This window comes from Podarcis tiliguerta (genome assembly GCF_965153285.1).
Source record: "Podarcis tiliguerta genome assembly, chromosome: 6".
Classification (NCBI taxonomy): domain Eukaryota; kingdom Metazoa; phylum Chordata; class Lepidosauria; order Squamata; family Lacertidae; genus Podarcis; species Podarcis tiliguerta.
Window position 1 is genome coordinate 60,567,310 of NC_139539.1, and position 21,517 is coordinate 60,588,826.

Sequence of the window (21,517 nt, forward strand, 5' to 3'; positions counted from 1 at the left end):
GATGTCGCTTAGAACATGCTGGAAAGGAGGTCTTAGGAGAGCACACATTTGTTTAAGACTCTATCCTGCCATGTGATGCCCAAAATCTTCCTGACACAAAGATATGGAAGGCATTGTGGCATTGCTCCTGGTGGGTGTAAGTTGCCCATGACCCATTTCCATAAAGCAGCATGCTCAAAACGCAAGCCTGGTAGACCTTCACCTTGCTAATTTGGTTATGACAAACCAACCAACCAACCACAAGTTCAGGTTCAAAGGTCCCAGCAAGCCAAAGCTTGCATTGTTTCATGTCAGCAACAGGGCCAGATAACTTTTCAGTAATATGCACATTAAACCATAGTTTCTTTTTATCTATTTTTTAAATGTAACATTCAAAGCAGATATTTGCAGAAGGATTCCAGAGACCCATATGAACTTACCTATTATGTTCCCAGTTGGACATTTTATATCACTGAGTGCCAACTCCCCTTTTACACTAGCTCAGTACTTGGTTATGTCTGCTGTGTGCCACTGAACATAGGTTTGCTATGAAGTCTTAGTTGGAATTGTGGCCACAGTCATTTGGATTGCTAATTCTTATTTGATCAGAAGTGGGTGAACCTGCTAGGTGGGTTGAAAACACTTGCAGGGCACAATGGACATATTTCTAACCAGAGGCAAGCAGTATGAAATAGACTAACGTTTATCAAAGTATGAGCTGGGTCATTCTAAGGGAGCACATATACTTGCTGCCAAAGTGGAGTGAGTAAACAGGAGCTCACAAGTGTTTTGTTTTGTTTTTGAATAAGCTATGACTATACTGAGAGGCAAAACAGAGCCATGTGAGTGTAAGACGAAGTGGGAGGTCTAGACAGCTACTCAGCTTCACTGGGTGTATGCTAAGGAACTGTGCTTTTATAATATCAAAGACCAATATGGAGTTTGTTGGGGGACAGTCATATCCAGAGATGTCTATGTGCATCTGCAAAGCACTTCACCTTGCTCTGGGGGTGGTGGGGAAGATTCCTCACCCCACCCCACAACTCCATTCTCTCATGCCTCTTGGTGTGCTGTTCTGGAATAGCCTCTGACCTTTTGAGAACAGCAAAGTAATGCCACTAGAAGACACAGAAAACCATTTGCAGTGCTTTGGATGCCTGCTTATGAGTCAATATGTTTTTAACGGTGGTACATTTGGGGACATAGCATGGCGTTTAGCAGTGACAATCTATGGCATTTAGGAAACATCTGAAGGCCACCCTGTATAGGGAAGCTTTTTAAGGTTTAATGTTTTACTGTGTTTTATATATGCTAGAAGCCGGCCAGAGTGGTTGGGGCAACCCAGCCAGATGGGCAGAGTACAAATTAGTAGTAGTAGTAGCAGCAGCAGCAGTAGTAACATGTCAATTCTGAGGTTTCCTGCCAGGGAAAGGAGTATTAGATTTGGCTCAAAGCTGCTTGGCTGTGGGATCTCTGGGTAGGCTCTCTCAGAACCTTAGTTCCCCACCTTCAAAATGAAATTATTATTTACCTACTTCACAGTAATTGTGAAGAAGAATAAGACAAAGGATTGTGAAGTATTCTGTGTGCGAGAAATGCTTTATAAAAATAAATACAAGTTTTATTTAAAAATTGAGGGTAACATATAGCCCTGAATAATTTTTGTTCATGAGTGCACACACAAATGAAAATATGCTACCAATGAGCGAGAAGGAAATTAAGAAACTTGTCTCTTCCCCAGTTTCCACAGCCTGCAAAAAAGTGTACAAAGAGAATAGTATAGCTGATTCATGTTTTATAAAAATTACTCAAGAATCTGTATTTTGAGCTATCCATCTACCTTGAGAGATTCCAGATAGAATTGGTAGTTTTGATTCTTTATAGCAGGAATGGGGAACCTGGGATCCCCCAAGTATTCATGGGTTACAGCTCCCATCATTCCTGACCATTGACCATGCTGGCTCAGCTGATGGGAACTGAAGTCCAACAACATCTGGAAGGCCCCAGATTACCCACCCCTGCTTTCCAACACGCTCTTAGTCCAGTATTAGAATAATTCATTCATATTCCCAACAAGATGTACATTAGAGCCAGTTATTATTATTATTTTTTGTGTGGCAGGGTTCCCAGTGACTTAAACAAGCTGCAAGGCATGCTCTTTTTCTAGTGAAATTGCCAATACATTGCCCATTGTTGAATGACTAATGTGAAACTGAATAGGAGCTGGGCACATCTTAATTTCAGAAAGACGTCAAACTCTTGGCTTGGTCAAGTGGGGCAAATCACATCTGTGATGTAAAACATTAATGTAGGGAACGTTTGTACAGGTGTCTGCTTGCGAGACGGATATGGATCTGTCACAAGGTCTGTGCATTTACATCTATCTTGTAATAGGTACATTAAGAACCTTTTTTTAATGATTGTTTGAGTAGCCATGACCTAAAATGGAAATGGAGAGCAGCCTTGCTTAGCCTAAAGTACAATGACCAAGGTTGCAAACTGATGTGTTCCTGTAAAATTTGCCCTGCTCAGGTTCAATGTTTTGTTTGTTAGTTCCTTAGACTACAGCTCAATAGTGCTTAATTTCTAAAATGAGAGGTAAAAAGGTAAAGGTACCCCTGCCCGTACGGGCCAGTCTTGACAGACTCTAGGGTTGTGCGCCCATCTCACTCAAGAGGCCGGGGGCCAGCGCTGTCCGGAGACACTTCCGGGTCACGTGGCCAGCGTGACAACGCTGCTCTGGCGAGCCAGAGCCGCACACGGAAACACCGTTTACCTTCCCGCTAGTAAGCGGTCCCTATTTATCTACTTGCACCCAGGGGTGCTTTCGAACTGCTAGGTTGGCAGGCGCTGGGACCGAGCAACGGGAGCGCACCCCGCCACAGGGATTCGAACCGCCGACCTTGCGATCGGCAAGCCCTAGGCGCTGAGGCTTTTACCCACAGCGCCACCTGCTGAGATCCAAATAGACTTACCAAAGGGATAGTCAATGTGGTACCCACCAGATGTTGTTGGACTACAGTTCCCATAATCCCTATGAGGCAGTTCAAAGTGAATTAATACACATTACCATCGGAAGAGGGGATCCCTGTAAGAGTATTAAACCTGGAGATTAAAATTACCTAAATCACCACTGGCTTCAGGCAGTGTGGGACAAGGCAGTGATGCAGAGAACAGGTAAAAGAACATGGTGGAGATAGCAATGGCTTCAGTCTAGGCCCAAGCCTTGAAGCATGTTAATATGAGGGTGCCATTTCAATGCAAAGAATAACCCACAGCAATGTCAGTATAAGCTCATTACCTTTTTGAGGTTCCATTCACTGACCTGGAAGGCTGTAACATCCCCCTACCCCCCACCATGGAAAGTGGTTATAGGTAGCCAGTGGGGAGATATAAACCTTCACTTGCTTCATCTATTTTGCATTCAAAATATCACAAGAATTTCCGTTGGATAAGCCCGACTTCTGTTTTGCAAGAGAATTCAGTCCTGCTTGCAAATCTAGCACTATGATACCTTTCATAAGCAAAAATATGTTGGCGGAAAAGGTAATTTAACAGCAAAGTATAATTATATGTATGAGTTGTTATTCCCTTTTCAGTGTTCACAGGGATTGTTTTGGTTTTGGGAACTATTTTTAAATGACTGATTCTGAAAGAGATATTTAGTCCATTTCAGCTGAGTAGGCAGAGAGAAATTCTTAAAAACAATTATTGTTAAATTGATGGGTAAAAAACATGGTGTTTGAGGGCTTTCTCATCTGTATTAGTTTTTTTTATAGCATATACAAATGACAGTTTTGCATTGTTAATCTCCAGATGCATATAATCTCATAGCTAAACTGAAAACAATGTTTTCATGTCTTTTTAAGGAGTGATGTGTATTGTACAGAGTCTCCAAGTATGGCTTCTGATTCGGAGGTAAAAGAATGTTCTTCACAGAGGAATAATTCTTACGAGTGCATCTTTCAGCCTTTTTATCTCCTGTCTGGATACACAATGTGGATAGAGATTAAGCACTCACTGGGGACAGTGACATCCCCACCAGTGTGTATCCTTCCAAAAGAAGTAGGTAAGTGAAAAAAAATTCTGAGAATGGATCATTGATAAGTTTGGGCCTCCCAAGGTCTCCTAGCCCAGGGTCTCCAGTTGCTTAAATCTGGGCCTGCCTGGGACCTTCTGCATGAGGGGTAGATGACTCTACCTACCACTGAGCTATGGCCATTCCCCCTGGTGCTTTTGTACCCACAGGTTGCAGTATATTGCCCTTCTCAAGGGACTTGGGCATGCTATCCAATTCATTAGGGGTTTCTTTCAAACGATGTTGCCAAGGAAAAGTAGTTTGTAAAGTAGCTTTTCACTTTTGTAGTATACCAATAGCTTTTAAGAGGAGGGGGGATTTTGGGCCCTAGCCACACTTTCAAGATGCATATAATATGGAAAATCCCAGCTACCCCACAGTAATTCAGACTTTCACTTGAAAACTGTAAATTACAGAGCTATAATATGCTTCCTTCTCGCATAAGTGCCTTTGTGCCTCCCCCTCCAGTTCCTTATCTCCCCCACCTCATACATACACACTATGGTCTCTTCTCTAAGCATTTGCTTTTCTTATGGTGTTTAAATTATCCAGTCAATGATGGTGAGCTTGTGTGGTAGCCAGTGACAGCTGGTTTTATTAAAACTGAAAGAAAATTAAGTGTATGAACTACCACGGCATGCAATAACAAGATATTTCCAACAATGGCTTTAATTTTCAATACTCCTCATCTCCTTTTCCATTTTCCATCGCTTCCTTGTTACTTTCCCCCTGTTATAACTTGTCTCCAACTGAATATATACATTCATAGGGAGTACCATATATCCCCAAACTACACCCAGTTCATATGTATTCTCAGCTCCTTGGTGATGATATGCTTAGTATCATACCCAACATTTCAGATGGCATGTGGAATAGAATTTAAAGAATTATGAACATTTTGAAAAGAAAAGCTGTTAGTAACTATGAAGTGTTCATGGCTTTAAACTGGGGTGGTACCACCCTAGTTATGGAATATGCCCTACACAGTGAGGCTCACTTGCTACCTATATTAAGATATTTTTGATACCAAATGAAGACCTTTTTATTCTCCCTGTGTTTTTACATTTTAGAGTTTTGCTTCAGTGGATTGTTTTATTGAGACTGAGATTGTTTTATTGAGATTCTTTTATTGAGAGGAGACCCACTGAAATTAATGGGCCTAACTTAGTTATGTCCATTAGTTTCAATGGATCTGTTCTGTGTAAAACTTAGTTGAATGCCACACAGTATATTTTAGCCCTTGAAACCATAGTTTAGTCCCGTTGTATTTCTCTCTCTCTCTCTCTCTCTCTCACACACACACACACACACACACCGCGGCCATCCTTGTGCTTGCTTTTTTTAAACTGGTATTGAAAAACATATCAAAATTACTGAAGTACATACAAAACAGTTCTTGCATGAAGGAGTGCCTCTCCTCATACATCAGCCATCCCTACATCAGGCTCTCTTAAGATCTTCGGAGGCTCTTTTCTATGTTCCATTGCCGGTGCAAGTTATTAATGTTGTGGTGAGGAAGACAGCCTCTCTTTTGTGATGGCACCACAGCTGCAGAATGTTCTCCTCATAGAAGCATAACTGGTGCCAGTGTTGCACTAATTCTGGCTCCTAGTTATCTATCTACCCAGGCATCTTAATGTCTTATGCTTGTGATTGTTGAAGTACTCTGCTGATTTGGCTGTCCCTGTTTCTTTCTATGTTATTTGCTTTGCTGCATTATTTTGGCCTGTCCCACTTTGTTCCATGTCCCTGTATAGCAAGCTGGCATCAGAATGAGCCAACATGGTGTCCTTCAGATGTTTATGGACCACACTGACACCATCCCTGATCACAGGCCTTGCCGCCTAAGGATGATGAGAGCTGGAGTCCAACAACACTTGTAGGGCACTATTTTGGGTACCCAGTGTATAGATGATGGTCAAGCTATAAATATTTTTAACAAAATGTAATAAATGAATTGTTAAGAAGACAGAATACAGCTATAATGAATATTAAAAAAAACACATTGCTCTAATGCCAGTATGGTAAGGAAGAACTGACAACACAGCTTTATAGGATTCTATTAGAGACCTCATAAACCAGTCAAATTTATTTTGTTTAACTTTCTAGTGAAGCCGTTTTCTCCCTCCAGTGTCAAAGCAGAAATTACAGGGGAAGCAGGACTGCTGAATGTGAGCTGGAAAAACCCAGAACTTCCAAAGAATGATCTCCAGTTTCAGATTCGGTATGCTGTCAACGGAACCGAAATTGCCTGGGAGGTATGGCCACACTTAATCTTTTTATATATATATAATAGATTTTATTAATTTTAACATATGAATTATAATACATACCACAAAACTTCACCACTTGTACAGTCTTTTTATGGACTCCCATCAGCACCTCTGATGATCCCCCGTTTTGACCACTTCTTATGCATCTCTTAAATTCATTATTGCCTTTAATTATCTTAACTAATCATCCTCCCCTTTATCCATTTTTGCAATAGTTCCAATATTTCACCTCACAAAACTTCTTGCAAACCTACAAACGTAGTTTGATCATCACTATTACTTTTCAAATAGTCTGTAAATTTACACCAGTCTTCTGTGAATTTTTGGTCCCACAGATTTCGAATCCTTCCTGTTAGTTTGTCTAATTCTGCATAGTCCATTAATTTCATCCTCCATTCTTATTTCGTTGGTAATTCTTCTTGCTTCCATTTTTGTGCCAATAATATTCTTGCTGCCGTCATTGCATATAAAAAAGTTTACATTCTATTCTATTTATATCACTTCCTACTGGCCACACTTAATCTAAATTAGCCTGTGCATCATGAGATGCAAGGGTGCAATGGCGTTTTGCTGCTAGTTTGTAAAAATGTGTGGATTCCAGCATTTGGTTTGTCTAGCAAAATAAACATTTGTGACATGCCTATCTTCAGTAGATTAACTTTCACCATTGTGTGTGAGGGAGGGGGAAATTGGGGTGTATTTTCCACGCCAATGAGATTTCCACTATATGATGGGTTATTTTCAATTATGAACAATTACAAACATAAAACTATATTTTAAAGTAAAATGTAATGAAAATATTGTAATCTTTCTTTAAAAAAAACCCACAACTTTATTACAACTGAGAACCAGTGCTAATAGTTTTGTGGGGTGTTTTTCTAACTCCTGCTAGAAATTTGCCCTTTGTTAGACAAATATGGTTTGTGCCAATCTGTTGATACCCCATAAACTTCATGACCTTTCTTGACCTTCTTCTGCCTATTTGTCTATGAAAAAATGACGGGATGTTTTACTACACCAATCTGCTAACATTGGCTGGCTTAGTAAACACACACAAAAGACAAAATTCATTGCATTTCTGGTGCAGGGTTGTTGTTGTTGGGTTTTTTTGTGGTAACTGGCTGAAATTTGGGCACATTTTACAGGTGACAATTTGTGAGAGTGTCCAGGGAGGGAGAACTGTTCTTCAGGTCAGCTTATGTGTGACTTGCACAATGAAAAATGCACTGGGGAGTGCTTTGGCCCCTACAAATTGGATGAAGATCTCGGCCTGTCACTCAGAAATGATTTTGTTTGTTACTAGTTTAAGCATCCTTTTTTGTTGCAGGTGCATGAGGTTTCTGATCCATTAGTCAGCTCTGCCAGCGCAAAGGTGCAGGATCCCTGCGCAGTATACGTCGTTCAGGTGCGCTGCAGTGTGATTGATGGAGTGGGCTACTGGAGTGATTGGAGCAGACCCGCCTATACAGTTGTTAAGGATATCAAAGGTCAGTCAGTGTCTTACCTGTATGCTTTCAGTTTGTTGGGGTTGGTGTTTTTTGTTTTTTACTAGATTTATAACCAGATAGTCTGTTGTTTGCTTCTTACTGTATTTCCCACCCCCCCTCAGCTCCCTTGAGAGGACCTGAATTCTGGAGAACCATTAATGAAGATTCAATAAGGAACCAGAAAAATGTTACTCTTTTTTGGAAGGTAAATCAATGGAGGAGGGTAAATGAGATATTTGAAATCTATTTCAGGTTTGTTTTTTTGTGCGATGTTCATGATATATATTGTGGGTGTTGGCTGGCTTTGAAGGATTCCAGACCTAAGACACTGGTAGCAGTGTCTGTTAGCAAAACCAGTGAAACATAGGTTTACAATAGAGCTCTGTGACAGATCAGAATATGATGTTTGGTGTGGGGCAGGTGGTAATGGCTTGGAGAAAATGGCCTTGCAAGCCAAATTAGGATTGTTGTCTGTCTAATTAGGCTTGTACGTCAGAGCTTACCATGAAGATCATCCCATGATGATGACCCGCCACTCTAGGCTGACAGAAAGTTTCCCATTAGGCACAGGAAAAAGATCTCTAACAAAGAAAAGAGCCTCTTGAATCTCCAAGTGCCACCTTTTTAATAAACAGAAACATTTTCTCATGAAGAATGAGAGAATCTGTTTTTGGACATGGTCCAATCCCTGTTGGCCAAAGCTAGCAGGGGCCTGGGAAGTAAGAACTATTCATAGATTATTATTCAAAAGGGGAAATTGAATTAAGTTAATAGCATTTCAAGCACCCTTACTGCGCAGCCTGCCGGGATGTCAGACATTCCCTTAACAATTCACAGGTCACTCATATTTGTTAACATCACTTATCAAATAGGAAGAAAGGAGGATGATTTGGTAGGTGTCTGATTCTGAATGACAAGCATTAACTCACAAAGGAAAAGGCTGTTTAAAATCAGGTTTCTTATGTAAAATTTATTTCGCCATTTAAAAACCCAAATACTTCTCTTTGTGCTACACTACACTTCATACTATAAAACCTAAATTTGATTATTTTAAACCCAACATTGCTTGCCCGGCAAACTGTGTTAAATATTTTAATTTATATTTATTGGTATATAGAAGTAATCAAAGGTGGACTGTTATAGGCAGTTATGCATGGTAATTATTATAAACTGTAGCTTTTAGTCTTGCTAACATAAAAATGAGATACCAACCCTCAATTGCTCCTTTAAAAAACATACACCTCTGCCCAAACCAGCCTCAATCCACAATTGAACTGCCTAATGTATCTGAATTTTTCTTACAGCCACTGATGAAGAATCTTTCCTTATGCAGTGTGCTAGACTATGTGGTTGAGCATAATACTTCAGAAAACATTACTTGGTCTGACTATGTAGAAAATGATACTGCCTACACATTTTCATGGACGGAGGATGTACATGCCATTAAGGTTCTAGCTGTCAACTCAATTGGAACTTCCTCAGTCAATTTCATTTTAACTCTATCACAACAAATCAGCACAGGTAAGAAAAACATTTTTTTTGATAGCTTCAAGTATTGTTAACTCAGTAATCTAGTTTATAATAAACCATTCTCATTTTGTAATGTGTTCATGTTTAGATAAGTAGTTATTTGAGTGGTAAGGCCATGTTATTGCTCTTCTACCTATTTAATCATATGAGTTTCTGCTGCCAGCAGAAAATTAGGAGGCAGGGAAAGCTGGGCCACATGTTTCCTGCCATCTGGGCAGGAATTTGGGTTGGGGGTGGGGAATGCAACTTTCATCATGTGCCTCCACATGCCTAAAAAAGAAGGATCTTCATGGTGCTCCGGTTTCTTTTCTTGTGAGCTTTTCCAAATTTTTAACCTGCAGGCTAAAAGCAGCAGTTGAAATATACTTCACTCTTCTCTGTAGCATCTGATGAGTTCTCTCCTAATTTGTAAGGGATAATGTACCTGATGACCAACATGCTGTTTTCCTGTTTTGTCAGTAAACATTGTGAAGTCTCTCAGTGCCTACCCAGTGAACAGCAGTTGTGTCATTGTGTCCTGGACACTTTCGCCTGTGGCTTATATAATCACATCTTTTGTAATTGAATGGACAAACTTAAACGAAGAAGAGCAGATTAAATGGATTATGATTCCCTCAAATGTTAGGAAGTACCACATTTTGGGTGAGTTTGTACTTAAAAATCTATTACAGCTTCTCTTGTGTTTCAATATCTTCCCACCAGTATTTGATTATAAATAAAGATTTACTGCAAAACTGGAGAGGCTAGCAACTATTGTACATTTAACATAAATTCCAAAAGGTCTCCACAATAGCCTTTTATTTAACATTGGCGTACAGGTTTCCTTTCCTTTCCCTGTGATAAATGGTATACTTGGTTTCTTATAGTGCAATTTGCTCTGTTAGAAATGGGGTTTCCCAGCTCATCTTTGAAATTTATTGTGGATTATCCTTCTTAAGACAAGACTGATACAGTAACTGAATGGTCTCTGTGTGAGATGAACAGTTACAGAGGATTGTTATGTGTGGTGACTTTTTATTCTTTCCTGATTTCTAAAGGCTGTAAAGCAGGGATGGAGAACCCATGGCCCTGCAGATGTTGTTGGGTAACTGCTCCCACTATGCCTAAACAATGGACTTGCTGGATGGGAGGAACATATGAAGGCACACATTAACCCTAATGATAGAAATCAAGAGAGATGCCCATCTTTCAGCGTTGCAAGGCCCACACTGTTCTACGGATTTTATAGATTAGGAATTGTTAAGAAGATTTAGTATGCCCAAATTAAAAATGTGCTATGTTATCTTTGTTCCAGATAATTTCATTCTTATTGAGAAATACAAATTTAGTTTGTTCCCAATAATTCCTGAAGGAGTAACAAAGCCCACAGTGACATATGGATTCTCCAAAGGTGAGCAACTGGCATTTTTAGTAGACTTTTCCTTCAGACCAAGATTTCTTGCTCTAACTTTTAATGAGAAAAAAAATCAGATAATACGTTGGGAATGGCATGGCACATCTCGAGTCTTGATTATGCCAGGAAAATTCAATAATTTTTAAATGAATAATCTTAATGATCTGTAAGCAATTCCAATCTCTCTACTTAAAGCATACATGAGCATTTCATTATTTTTACTTAATTGCATGGTTTCAAGAGAAGAGAAAGGGAAAGTCCCATTGCATGAGCAGAATGCCACTCACACAACATTGGATACAACTCTATATATCCAAGTCTCATTTAACTTTATGGAATAACAAATCAAGTTCAACTGTACGAGCTGATGCAAACAACCAAGTCTGCAATCTTATGGTCACTTAATTGGGAGTAAGGTTCATTCTGTAGGATTACATTGTAAATATTCTCTGTAGCGATAGCTGTTTTAAACTGCTGGGTCTTATTTTCAGCTGGAATTGAAAAACAGAATGATGTGAACTTCTATGTGATTCTACCCCTAGTTATTTCATGCTCCGTTTTGCTGCTTGGAGGTCTTTTGATCTTGCACCAAAGGTAAACCTTTCCTGTATTGAATCTGTTCGCAAGTTTAGATTGAGATGAATAATTTGAAAGGTGTTATAGATTAACCCCTGGAAAGGCAATTTCCAGTAGCAGACAGCAGGGCCGGGGGCGGGGGGGATGACAACAGTGGCGCTTACTTGAGCTCCCGCAAGTGTGCCACTGCTGCTTACTGGGAAGGAGAGTGAAAGGAGCAAGGAAACAGGAACATCTGTGTTTTGCAAGAACATTGGCAGGTGTGCCGTAATGGCTATGCCATTAGGTAATTTTTGAAATTAGGTAATTTTTAAATTCAGTTGACATTTTTAAAGCATCTGTAGGTGCTATTGGTTTCAAGATGGCTTCTAAAAAGAATAAATCTTTATTTGTGAAATACGTATTCAGAGTGAAAAGTGATTATATCCTTCACTGTGCCAAATCAATATCTTATCGGCATATTTCAGAATGAAGAAATTATTCTGGGATGATGTTCCAAACCCCAAGAATTGCTCTTGGGCACAGGGAGTTAACTTCCAAAAGGTATGGATTCCCACTTAAATACATTTCAGTGATTTGTGAGCTTTATTTGCTTTTAACTAATTTATTTACTCATCAAGTTTTTTAACAACCCTGTAAATAATGGCCATGAATAAAGAAATGAAACTTAATCATGTGCCTGCTACTCTCATGCAAACTTAAATACTAGAATGAACGGGGCTTTCTGGAAATGAAAGCCAATGCCTACTATTAAATTGATGAAATTGGGTTCTACATGGGTTCCACAGGTACACATCCAACAAAAAAATGCCCTAATCCAGGGATCTTTTATGTGAACTGGAGACTCTAGTGTATGGAAAACTGTTCTCCTTCAAGGCTTTCACTTCATCACAAGAAGCAACCTCTCATGCTCACAGAAATATGTGCATGGCTCTCCTCTCTCATTTGAATATAATAAAGTAGCCCATGTGAAGAGAATATTCTGCATGCAGTTGGTGCATAGGAAGCTCTTAGAATGAGTCAGACCATTTCACTCAGTATCTAACTTCCCCCAGCTTGGTTCCCTTTCAGATGTTGTTCAACTCAATATCCTATCAGCCCCAGCCAGCATAGACAATGGTTGGGAATGATAGGAGTCCAACAACATCTAGAGGGCACTAGGTTGGGGAAGGCTAGTTTACACTAACTGGTAGGAGCTTTCCAGGGTTTTCACAGTAACCTTTCCAAATCCTACTGGGAAATGCCAAGATTCAACCTAGGACCTTCTGAATGCAAAGCAGGTGCATTCCCATAGTGAATGGGTACATTTCTATAGGATTTTGGTGCATTTATTGGTAAACTGGACTCTGCTAGTGCAGCTGTTGTAGCTTAAATGACAATGTTTACCATTAGATAATTTTACCTTGGAATCACAAATGTTATATTAACAATTGAGATGGGCACAAGAAATATCCTAATGATCGAGGAGAATGCTTGCTTATTAGGTTTTTCCCCCATTATAAGTTATTTCAGTTTTCATTCCCAGTGAAATATTTATTTTCTCATCTTTATTGTTAATTTTATTTCATTTCATTTAAACAGAGAATGGACATTCTTTGAAGTCTAATCATGATCACTGCCCGCTGAACCAATGTGACAGCTCCCAGACTTCCTATACAGAGTTGTTAGAAGAATTATCTATTTGAATTCAGAAGACAGAATTACTTACATATCATTTCATTATTCTGCTGATTTTGTTCATACATAATAGTGCTGGAAATGATTTTGTTGAAAAGTTGCACTACTGGTATACAATTTTGAGAACACTTTCTATATTTCAGACCAGGTAAAGGGTTTGCTGGGTTTAAAGGGAGCATACATATCAAGATAGAAGTTAGGAGGACATGCTACATTATGATTTAATAACATGGGAACAAGCCTACACTTGAGAGCAACCCTCTTGCTTGGCTGGGAGGAGGAGTTTGGACACCTTTAGCTCAGCTTTTTGTTTATTGCAGTTTGTCATGTCATCCAGACCAGCAACTTTGGTTAACATGGGCTAAGTTTAGTTACAAACTAACTTACTTCAAACTGCAGTTTCTGAACCATAGTTAACGTTGATGACAAGTCCATAACTGAATGATATGGCAAACTGTTGCTGTTTGCTGGCATCCGTCTGGTGAAGCAAAATGGAAACTTCTGCCACACAGGAGCATATGAGCTCAAGAAGATGCTTGGCTTGTTCCTTAATAAACTGTAAGTGAGCATAATGTGTGAATGCAACCAATGTGTGCCATGCTATTCTCACTTTACTCCCCAAGACTCCTGTTAACCAGCCTTAACTGACACGAATGCATAGAGAGAACATCAGTAGTATATGGCTGACTAAATGAGGGGTGGCGTAATGGGAAGGGAACCTGATTTTGCATTTAAGCCTGATATTTCCCATCCTTGGTTTACAACAATAGCAATAGGAGTCCAGAATGCCATGGCCTTAGAAACATCAATCTTTCTGCCATATTTCCATTTATTTATAAATGGTCTTTTAAAATGCTTTGCTAGTTGAACCGACACTTCACAGTAGGTGCTGCTGAGTGTGTTGACCACCTAGAACGTGATTATTCTGTGGCTTCAATAGAGCTCTATGTATGTACAGTGGTACCTCAAGTTACAAACGCCTCAGGTTACAAATGCTTCAGGTTACAAACTCCGCTAACCTGGAAGATACTTCAAGTTGAGAACTTTGCCCCACGATGAAATGGAAATCATGTGCCGGCGGCGAAGCAGCAGCAAGAGGCCCCATTAGCGAAAGCACGCCTCTAGTTAAGAACAGTTTCAGGTTAAGAACGAACCTCCGGAATGAATTAAGTTTGTAACTAGATGTACCACTGTAGCTGAGTAGCATAGTCAGTAGAGGCACAGCCCTGAATTCCTCCCAGTTACTCTAATATTTCCTATAAATTGAACAGGAAGCAAGAAGAGACTGTCATGAATAAGTAACCACATCTAAAACAGTTTTATTCAGGAAGAAACCCTCTCTACTTAGTTTGATTAGTAAGAAAAGTACCTAATTACTCTGACATTATGGCTTTTAAATTTTCGACTGTCTTTGAGGTTATCAGTTGGAATATGAAATAGGAACTTCCTTAGAAACTGAACTTCCAGTTCAAAATCCTTCAAAATAGGGCACTCTGTGTTAATGAGAAGCTATTAGATTCTATGGGTCTGTGATCTTCTTTGTATGAAGAGACTTTTCTTAAAGACAAGAGATGCCTGACAACACTATTACGGAAGTAGATGTGATTTCTGTTCATGTCCATCAGAGTACTGAATGTCACACAACAAGATATATGGAAAATCCCACTTGTTTGTTTAGCTATGCACATCTACTCCACTTTAATTTCATTTCATAGATGTATACATCTCCAAATTGCCTTTGAAATGAACATAATTCTTAAAACCTTCTTAATTCCCTGACTGGGTCCTCTGTGGTTATGCATATTTTCAGTTTCTAGTTAGTCTATTAAACTCATTTTTCTTTCTTTATTGTATTTACTTGACTATATCAATAGCATATTAGCATTTAAAAAAGCAATGTCAATATATGTAACAGAGGATGAGTTCTGAAAGCAACAGGATTTTCCATGCCCTCCCTCCAATTTCTGTTTACCTTAGTGCACTTGGTGTAGAGGTTCAGTTTTAGAAGAAGCTCCTAAAAATATTGAACATGTTTGAACAAAAAGTTTATTATTGGAAACACTAAGGGGGCTATACTTCCTAGTGTAAGTATAGCACTTGTGTACAGGGCATTGTACCTATGGCTCAATGGAGGCCTTTTTCTACTGTCACCTCTTGAAATGCATGCAGAGGTGAGAACACAGGCATCACACCAGGGTATTGCAGGGGACAGGAGGTATTTGAACACCTACCAGCCAGCCATTCTTAATTACTTAGGCATGGGGAGCTGGGGATAGGGAGCAGGACGAGAGGGAAGACAGAGAAATAAGATTCTGCCCACACCAGAAAGGATGCCCTAAGGTAACATAGAAATACCAAAATGTAATTGAGATTTTCTACAAAAGAAAAATGCAACATAAACAAAGGGCATGCAGTAAAAATTAAATTAGTCATCTTCATTAACCTTAGTTGGTCTACTCTTGAGTAGGAGTAATGTTTCAGACAACCTCATGTCTACAGAATATTGAAAAATCATTATTTTTTGCAGCCACACTCCAATCCTTCAAAACTACCAAGTTACAGTTTCCCCAGTGAAGTCAGTGGGATCACTTTTTCATATCGTAAATACAAATAAATTGCATGTAGGACTTTAAGTGACTGTATTTTGCACTCTCTCCTTATCTTGCAGTTGAATACAAACTAAATTTTATATGACAGCTACTGAAGTTATGAATGCTCCCTTCGTGTTACTTTTCACAGGCTTAAATTGCTGTAAAAATGTTTTCCTGGCACTCCCATTTGATGCATATATTCAAGAGCAAATATTTAACAGCCAAATGCTTAAGCAATTTACTCTGCATTTAACTATTTTATCATTGTAGCATTGTGGGGTGGTTTTTTTTCCAGGAAACAGTACCTACAACATCTAACTCATATTAACTCATATTAATTCATATTCTGATTCATATTCATTCATGCTAACATATGGCTTATTTGATTTATGCAATCTGTGTCCTTGATTTGACTCTGTAGATCAAGTATCAGAGAGCTGCATTAGAAAGCTGTAGTGGTAAACTCAAGCCCTATCACTGTGTGATCTGTGGGAGCCTCATACGTCTCTCTGTACAGAAAATCTCTATAGCACCCAAGGGACCCCTGTGTTATATAAGCAGTCTCTCTTCTCTTATTTTAGCTACTGCAATTTTTTGTATTTGATAGTCATATAGATTTATAAGCCACTTTTCTTTAGTTTCTTCTCTGTTGGGCTTATAAAAACTGCCTACCTGAGCAGGGTAAGAGGAGAAGCTATGCACCTGGAATGCATAACCTTATCCCATGACTCTAGAACTAGCCCTGGGTAGCTAGTAGGTAGGAAGGAAGCAAAATGGCATTACATTTTAATCAATATCTGATCGGAGTATGGGTTTAGTACCACTGGATACAAATTTGCAGGAAACGTTTTTGATTTTTCAAGAAGCCAGAATAATTCCCCATGCAGACTTAACAGATACCAGAAAACTTCTCGTCAGAGTATGGAGCAACTTGACCAGATATTAGGATACAGTAGCCTGTTAGGTATGGCACTTGACTAAATTCTTGAAGTTGATAAGGACTGGCTGCTCTTGATAAACACTTGTACCAATGACACGTATATCCATCATTATTTCTACCGGATTGGAGAAGTAAGGGGTTCAGATAGACCGCATCATTTCTTCCATATACTATAGGCTATAAAACTTGTGAACCTTAATTACCCAGGGTGGATGGCTTTGGGTGGACTTTAATAATTTGCAGAGACTGTAATTGTTGACCACAGCCAATTTTACTTGTCAACTTGTGGGTTTTAAGTGCTGCAAAACTCCCCCCCCCCCATTATTCTCATAATTCCTCCTAAATGACATGAATGAAAAACTGGCTCAGAGCAATTGCTTTAACAAATTTTGAGGCCCTTTTCCCTGAAGTGGGTGGGTGCTCATTGTGCTAGTTGTATGAACCAGTTTGCTGCCAAAGTGCACTATAGCCCAGTCCTTCAAAGTGGAAATGGGTAGGAACTTTTTCCTACCAGTCTACTCCAAAAGCATAAATAGGGAGCAAGACTCAGGGCTTCAGCACTGCCAATGTAATGCATGCATACTTTCTCTTCATTGACAAGAATGAAAATCTGGTTCAGAACAATTATGTTTCCATTTGTTATATAAGCTCATCAGAGACTGACCTGAAATGGAACCTTCAGTATTATCCAAACTCCAATGGTATCATAAATGTAAATGTGTTACAAATTTCTGGCACTAATCTCTCTTTTGTTATAATGCTTATGCACACTACTTAAAATAAAGCATACAACTTCATGAAATGTGAATGCCATTACATTCATCAGGCTTTTAAAGTTGTGCCAAATTAAGAATAATAAAATTGAAGTGTTTAATGTATTTCCTTTCCCCCACCTTTCTTTTCTGTTCATTTCAAGTCATTAATTAATAAATGAGCATTAAAATGTATCTTGTCTTCTAGCCTGAAACCTTTGAACATCTCTTTCTCAAGCATCCTGAAGCACTGTCATTTGGTCCTCTTCTTCTGGAGTCAGAAATAGTGTTGGAAGATATCAGTATTGAGAAAGCAATGAAAGATGAAGACAAACAAGACTTACTAGCTATTGACTCTCTGTTTGCAACCACACAAGACTTGGAGCATGACTCAGCTTGCTCTAGTGGCCATTTCAATAGTGATAGTGTCTCTGAGAATGTCCATGATGCTGAAACCCGTGGTGGAATGACAGGACAATCTAATATAAAATATGCAACTATTTTAACCAACTCCATGTCAAGTGGGCTTTATGAGCCATCAAAGGATCTAAGCAGTTCTTTTGTAAGAGGTTTTGTAGGCCATGATTCCTTAGTTCCAACATCTTTCTCTGGCAGTTCTTGGGCAATGGGAAATCAGTCATTTCTGCTATTGCCTGATTGCGATGAACACGTGTCCCCTCAAAAGCTCTCTCTTTCTGTTGTTTCATCTGAGGGCTTCTCAGAACCTTCAGAGCAGGGTAGAACTTTCAGTGAGGAAGACAGTCCAAAGAGAAGCATGTTCTACTTAGGAATGAGCTCACTCAAAAGTGAAAATGACATCTTTTTAACAGAAAGTTCCAATGGGGTTTGTCACTTTCACACCAATGCTCTAGCTGGAGGCATGAAGTTTCCTCAAGATATAACCAGTGATCTAAATCCCTTTATCAACAAGTGTGAAACCCCTGTTCAAGCTTTCATACCATACATGCCACAGTTCCAGACAACGGCAATTAAATTGCATGAGACAGCCAGTGGTAAAGTCTAAGCTGCCACCTATTGAAGTGTACGCTTGATGTACTCTTGATTAAGGCCTCTTTTCTCTCGTGATTCACATTTTTCCGCAATGAACAGGCCCATATTTATTTATTTTTTAACTCATAGCCCACATATTTTATTCAACGTTGCACTTCTGTTGCAAGAATATTGCATTTTCTCCAGGTACAACAACGAAACAGCATTAGGTACCTGGCAAAATGTGTTTGCTGCCCTCCCCCTGGCTGATAATTCCATTGTAACTTTTATGTGAAATGTGGCTGAATCCAAATCTTTTGGATGCCATAGTGGCCTTACTAAATTCAAAAGGAACAAATCCTTTCCTCCCCTGTCCCCCATCTGCTCCATGACTGCATCATTCTGAGAACTTTCAAAACCAGAAAAGGACTCTCTTGCTGTATGGCGCTACTGCAAAAACAAACAAACAAAAAACCCTTAAAAAAAACACCTCGCTGAGCCTTGTATTATATCACCCCATATTCCCCCCACCATTTTATGAACATTTAAAAGACAGTTTAATGTGTGTGCTTTTCCCTATTCACATTTTTAGAAACTTGGGTGAGAAGAGAAAGCCTATCTGTTATCGGAAAGGCAGATACATGCACTCGCACACAGCATGTGCATATAGTGAGCAACTGAAACTGGATGGGTGACTGGGAGCATGGGGAATAAAGTGAGGGCTGGATACTGCTTGATCTAGTGAAGAGACCCTTAAAATGTCCACCTATATTAGATATATTGATTTATACTGAGTGTAGGGTGTTTTATGTTATTTTTAGTACCAAACTAAGTGCTTTGCTGCATAGTAGACTCAGAACTTACCCAGTCTTCTGCTTGTCCTGTGGATAGAAAACAAGGTTCCGAACAGCTTTTTGGTTGTCCTGTGCTTTCTAAACATGGGTCTAAGCGGTTTTGCCTTTGTTCCACCACCTCCACCTGGAAAACACACTCTTCAGCTATAAACTGGAACAAACAGCAATTTGTGGAAAACTCAGTTGCCATTGGCTCCAAATCAGCACTAAACCATGGGCTTTTCTGGGGAAACACATTATCTGCAAAGCAACTAGTAATAGCTCTCCTCCAAAGAGCACTGTTGTCAAGGGTATTTTCATACAATTTTCTAGCCAGGACTTTAATAGAAGGTGGCAGGGGCAGCCCAGACTGTTTTGCCACCTGAAGCAAAAAGGGGAGGTGCCACCTCACCTGGCAGCTGCTGCCCCTGCTGCGCGTCCTCAAAGTCGGAGTCACGGGGCGTCAGCTTCCAGCAGTGAGGAGAGGTGGTAGTGGCTTCTCCTCACTTCTATGCTGGGAGGCGACTGCGGTGGCATCAGAGGAGACGCGGCAGCAGCAGTGAGATCTGGCCAACCCCACTGCCACTGCTTCTCCACCAGTGGGGGGGGGGAGGGAGCACACAGTGTCAGGGGGTGCTGCCTAAGGCACCTGCCTCCGTTTGCCTCATGGGTGGGCCAGCCTGGAACATGTGAAAAAAATGTTGAATAGGTATGGGGGGGGTTGTGTGTGTGTGTGTGTGTGTGTGTGTGTGTGCTGTCTTAAACAACTAGATGTGGCATTGTGCAAGCATATTCCTAATATCTAATCTCTCAACACTAAAGCTTGTCCTGTCATTTGGGATCCGTGCCAGTCTGTTAACATGGATATGCTTGAGCAACACCTGTAATCATGATGATTCGGACCACATTGCATGGAGGGGATGCCTGAAGAGTATATGAGTACCAACACTTGCATATGCCCAGTCTCTGATTAAAATCTTCAAAGATATTTTTCATCCATTTACCCAGTGTAACAGGGACAGGGCTATCAAGTTCTAACGTTTTGTTTTTAAAGTGGATTTGTCAGTGAGTAAGATACTGTTGCCCTCAGCAACAGATCTTAAAACACCAGCATGCCTTCCTTCATAATTTGGATAGAAAATTGACAGTGCAAACCTAAGTTTGTGTGTGCTCAGAGGTTAAGTCTCAGTGTGCCCAATGAGACTCACTCACTAGTAATGAGTTTAGAATTGGAGCTGATACAAAGGTAGCATAGGCTGTGTTCCAATTCCAATCTTGCTCTTCAGCAGAGAACTGTAGAGAAGTGATGCATCTCTGTCCACAAAAAGCAGGGTGGGAACAAATGCTCTAGGTATTGTTCTAGGTGGGCAGATAACTCATTGGAATTGGCTTAGAAGAGCCATGCTTCTTCCGTGGATTTTGGTGGACTGAATTGGTTTAACAAATGTCCAGGTCTCCAATATCCCAGGTCAACAGGGGTTTTGAAAGCTTTCATTTGGTTGTGGCAAGTCACACTTTTGCCACAACCACAAAAGTGTTCCCACTTTCCAAAACAGCTGAAAACCCCACTTTTGACAGCACTGTGACAGCACTGTGAACAGGCATTCAAAGAGATAGCAAATTTATTGACTTTTACCATAGCTACCCCAACCAGTCATCATTTGTGTGTGTGTTTTTAAATATATATTTAATTAATTGATGCTAGCAACCCTAGTCCATTTCAAAGATTCTGGTAACAGGACCAAGCCACAGCTTTCCTAGTAAGAAAAAGCAATAATTTGTAACTATTTCACCATTCAGCTTAACTTTAGGTATCAAAAGCACTGCAGACTGAAATCTATTACATAATTTCTGAAGCTGAACCCACAGTTGCTACCTGTCTAATGAATGTACAGTACATGGAACAAAATCAGCCCTGGAGGAATTGTGTGTTTGGCTTTATCAGTGGCCTGCTGTTTTATTTGAATGTATGGGAAAACTCTTGTTGGTTTTGTAAGCAAGAAGCATCACCACGATGAGTTAGCAAGGCAAAACAAAAAAACACTCAGCTCTTTCACCATAGCTCTAATCTTGATTAGCACCTTAACTTTTCTATTTGCTGTGCCTCTGAACTCTGAATGCTGTGCCTTACTGTTTGTTCATACTGCTTAGCTAATTGTCGTACTTTGAAATTCAGGTTAGGAGGATGTAGTGACCCACTTCTAAAGTATACACACAATTCTAGGCAAAATCACGGGTAGTTGTTGCTCTTTAAGTAGTTATAAAAAAATAGGTTCATGTTTTTAACTGCAACCAACGAAGAGGAATTTCCCAGGAGCTTTATTCTTTGTCTTAGTTTCAGTGACATAGACAAGCAGAGTGCATATATATACTATCTAGAATTGCTATTAAAATCTCAAAATGACATTCAGTCTTGCA

General features: G+C 39.7%; 2 protein-coding genes and 1 long non-coding RNA gene across 7 annotated transcripts in view; 2 read left to right on the top strand and 1 right to left on the bottom strand.

The window, feature by feature from the left end:
• Positions 1–17,471, top strand: part of LEPR (leptin receptor) — a 58,574-nt gene extending 41,103 nt beyond the window's left edge. For all 3 annotated transcript variants that reach the window (XM_083448031.1, XM_083448033.1, XM_083448032.1), the window contains 10 exons: positions 3,849–4,048; positions 6,167–6,315; positions 7,658–7,817; positions 7,940–8,022; positions 9,122–9,338; positions 9,807–9,989; positions 10,642–10,737; positions 11,232–11,334; positions 11,784–11,859; positions 12,898–17,471. In XM_083448031.1, the coding sequence (XP_083304157.1) occupies positions 3,849–4,048; positions 6,167–6,315; positions 7,658–7,817; positions 7,940–8,022; positions 9,122–9,338; positions 9,807–9,989; positions 10,642–10,737; positions 11,232–11,334; positions 11,784–11,859; positions 12,898–12,915 (1,285 nt within the window). In that variant the 3' untranslated portion in view covers positions 12,916–17,471. The remainder of the gene's footprint in view (positions 1–3,848; positions 4,049–6,166; positions 6,316–7,657; positions 7,818–7,939; positions 8,023–9,121; positions 9,339–9,806; positions 9,990–10,641; positions 10,738–11,231; positions 11,335–11,783; positions 11,860–12,897) is intronic.
• Positions 1–21,517, bottom strand: part of LOC310680983 — a 59,981-nt gene that overhangs the window by 14,645 nt on the left and 23,819 nt on the right. The window lies entirely within an intron of this gene.
• LOC310680250 (leptin receptor-like) lies at positions 16,393–19,346 on the top strand (the record flags this gene model as incomplete). The annotated part of the gene is made up of 2 exons (XM_083446627.1): positions 16,393–16,503; positions 17,485–19,346. The coding sequence occupies 2 exons, from the start codon at positions 16,393–16,395 to the stop codon at positions 18,298–18,300; spliced, it is 927 nt and encodes a 308-aa protein (XP_083302753.1). The 3' UTR covers positions 18,301–19,346.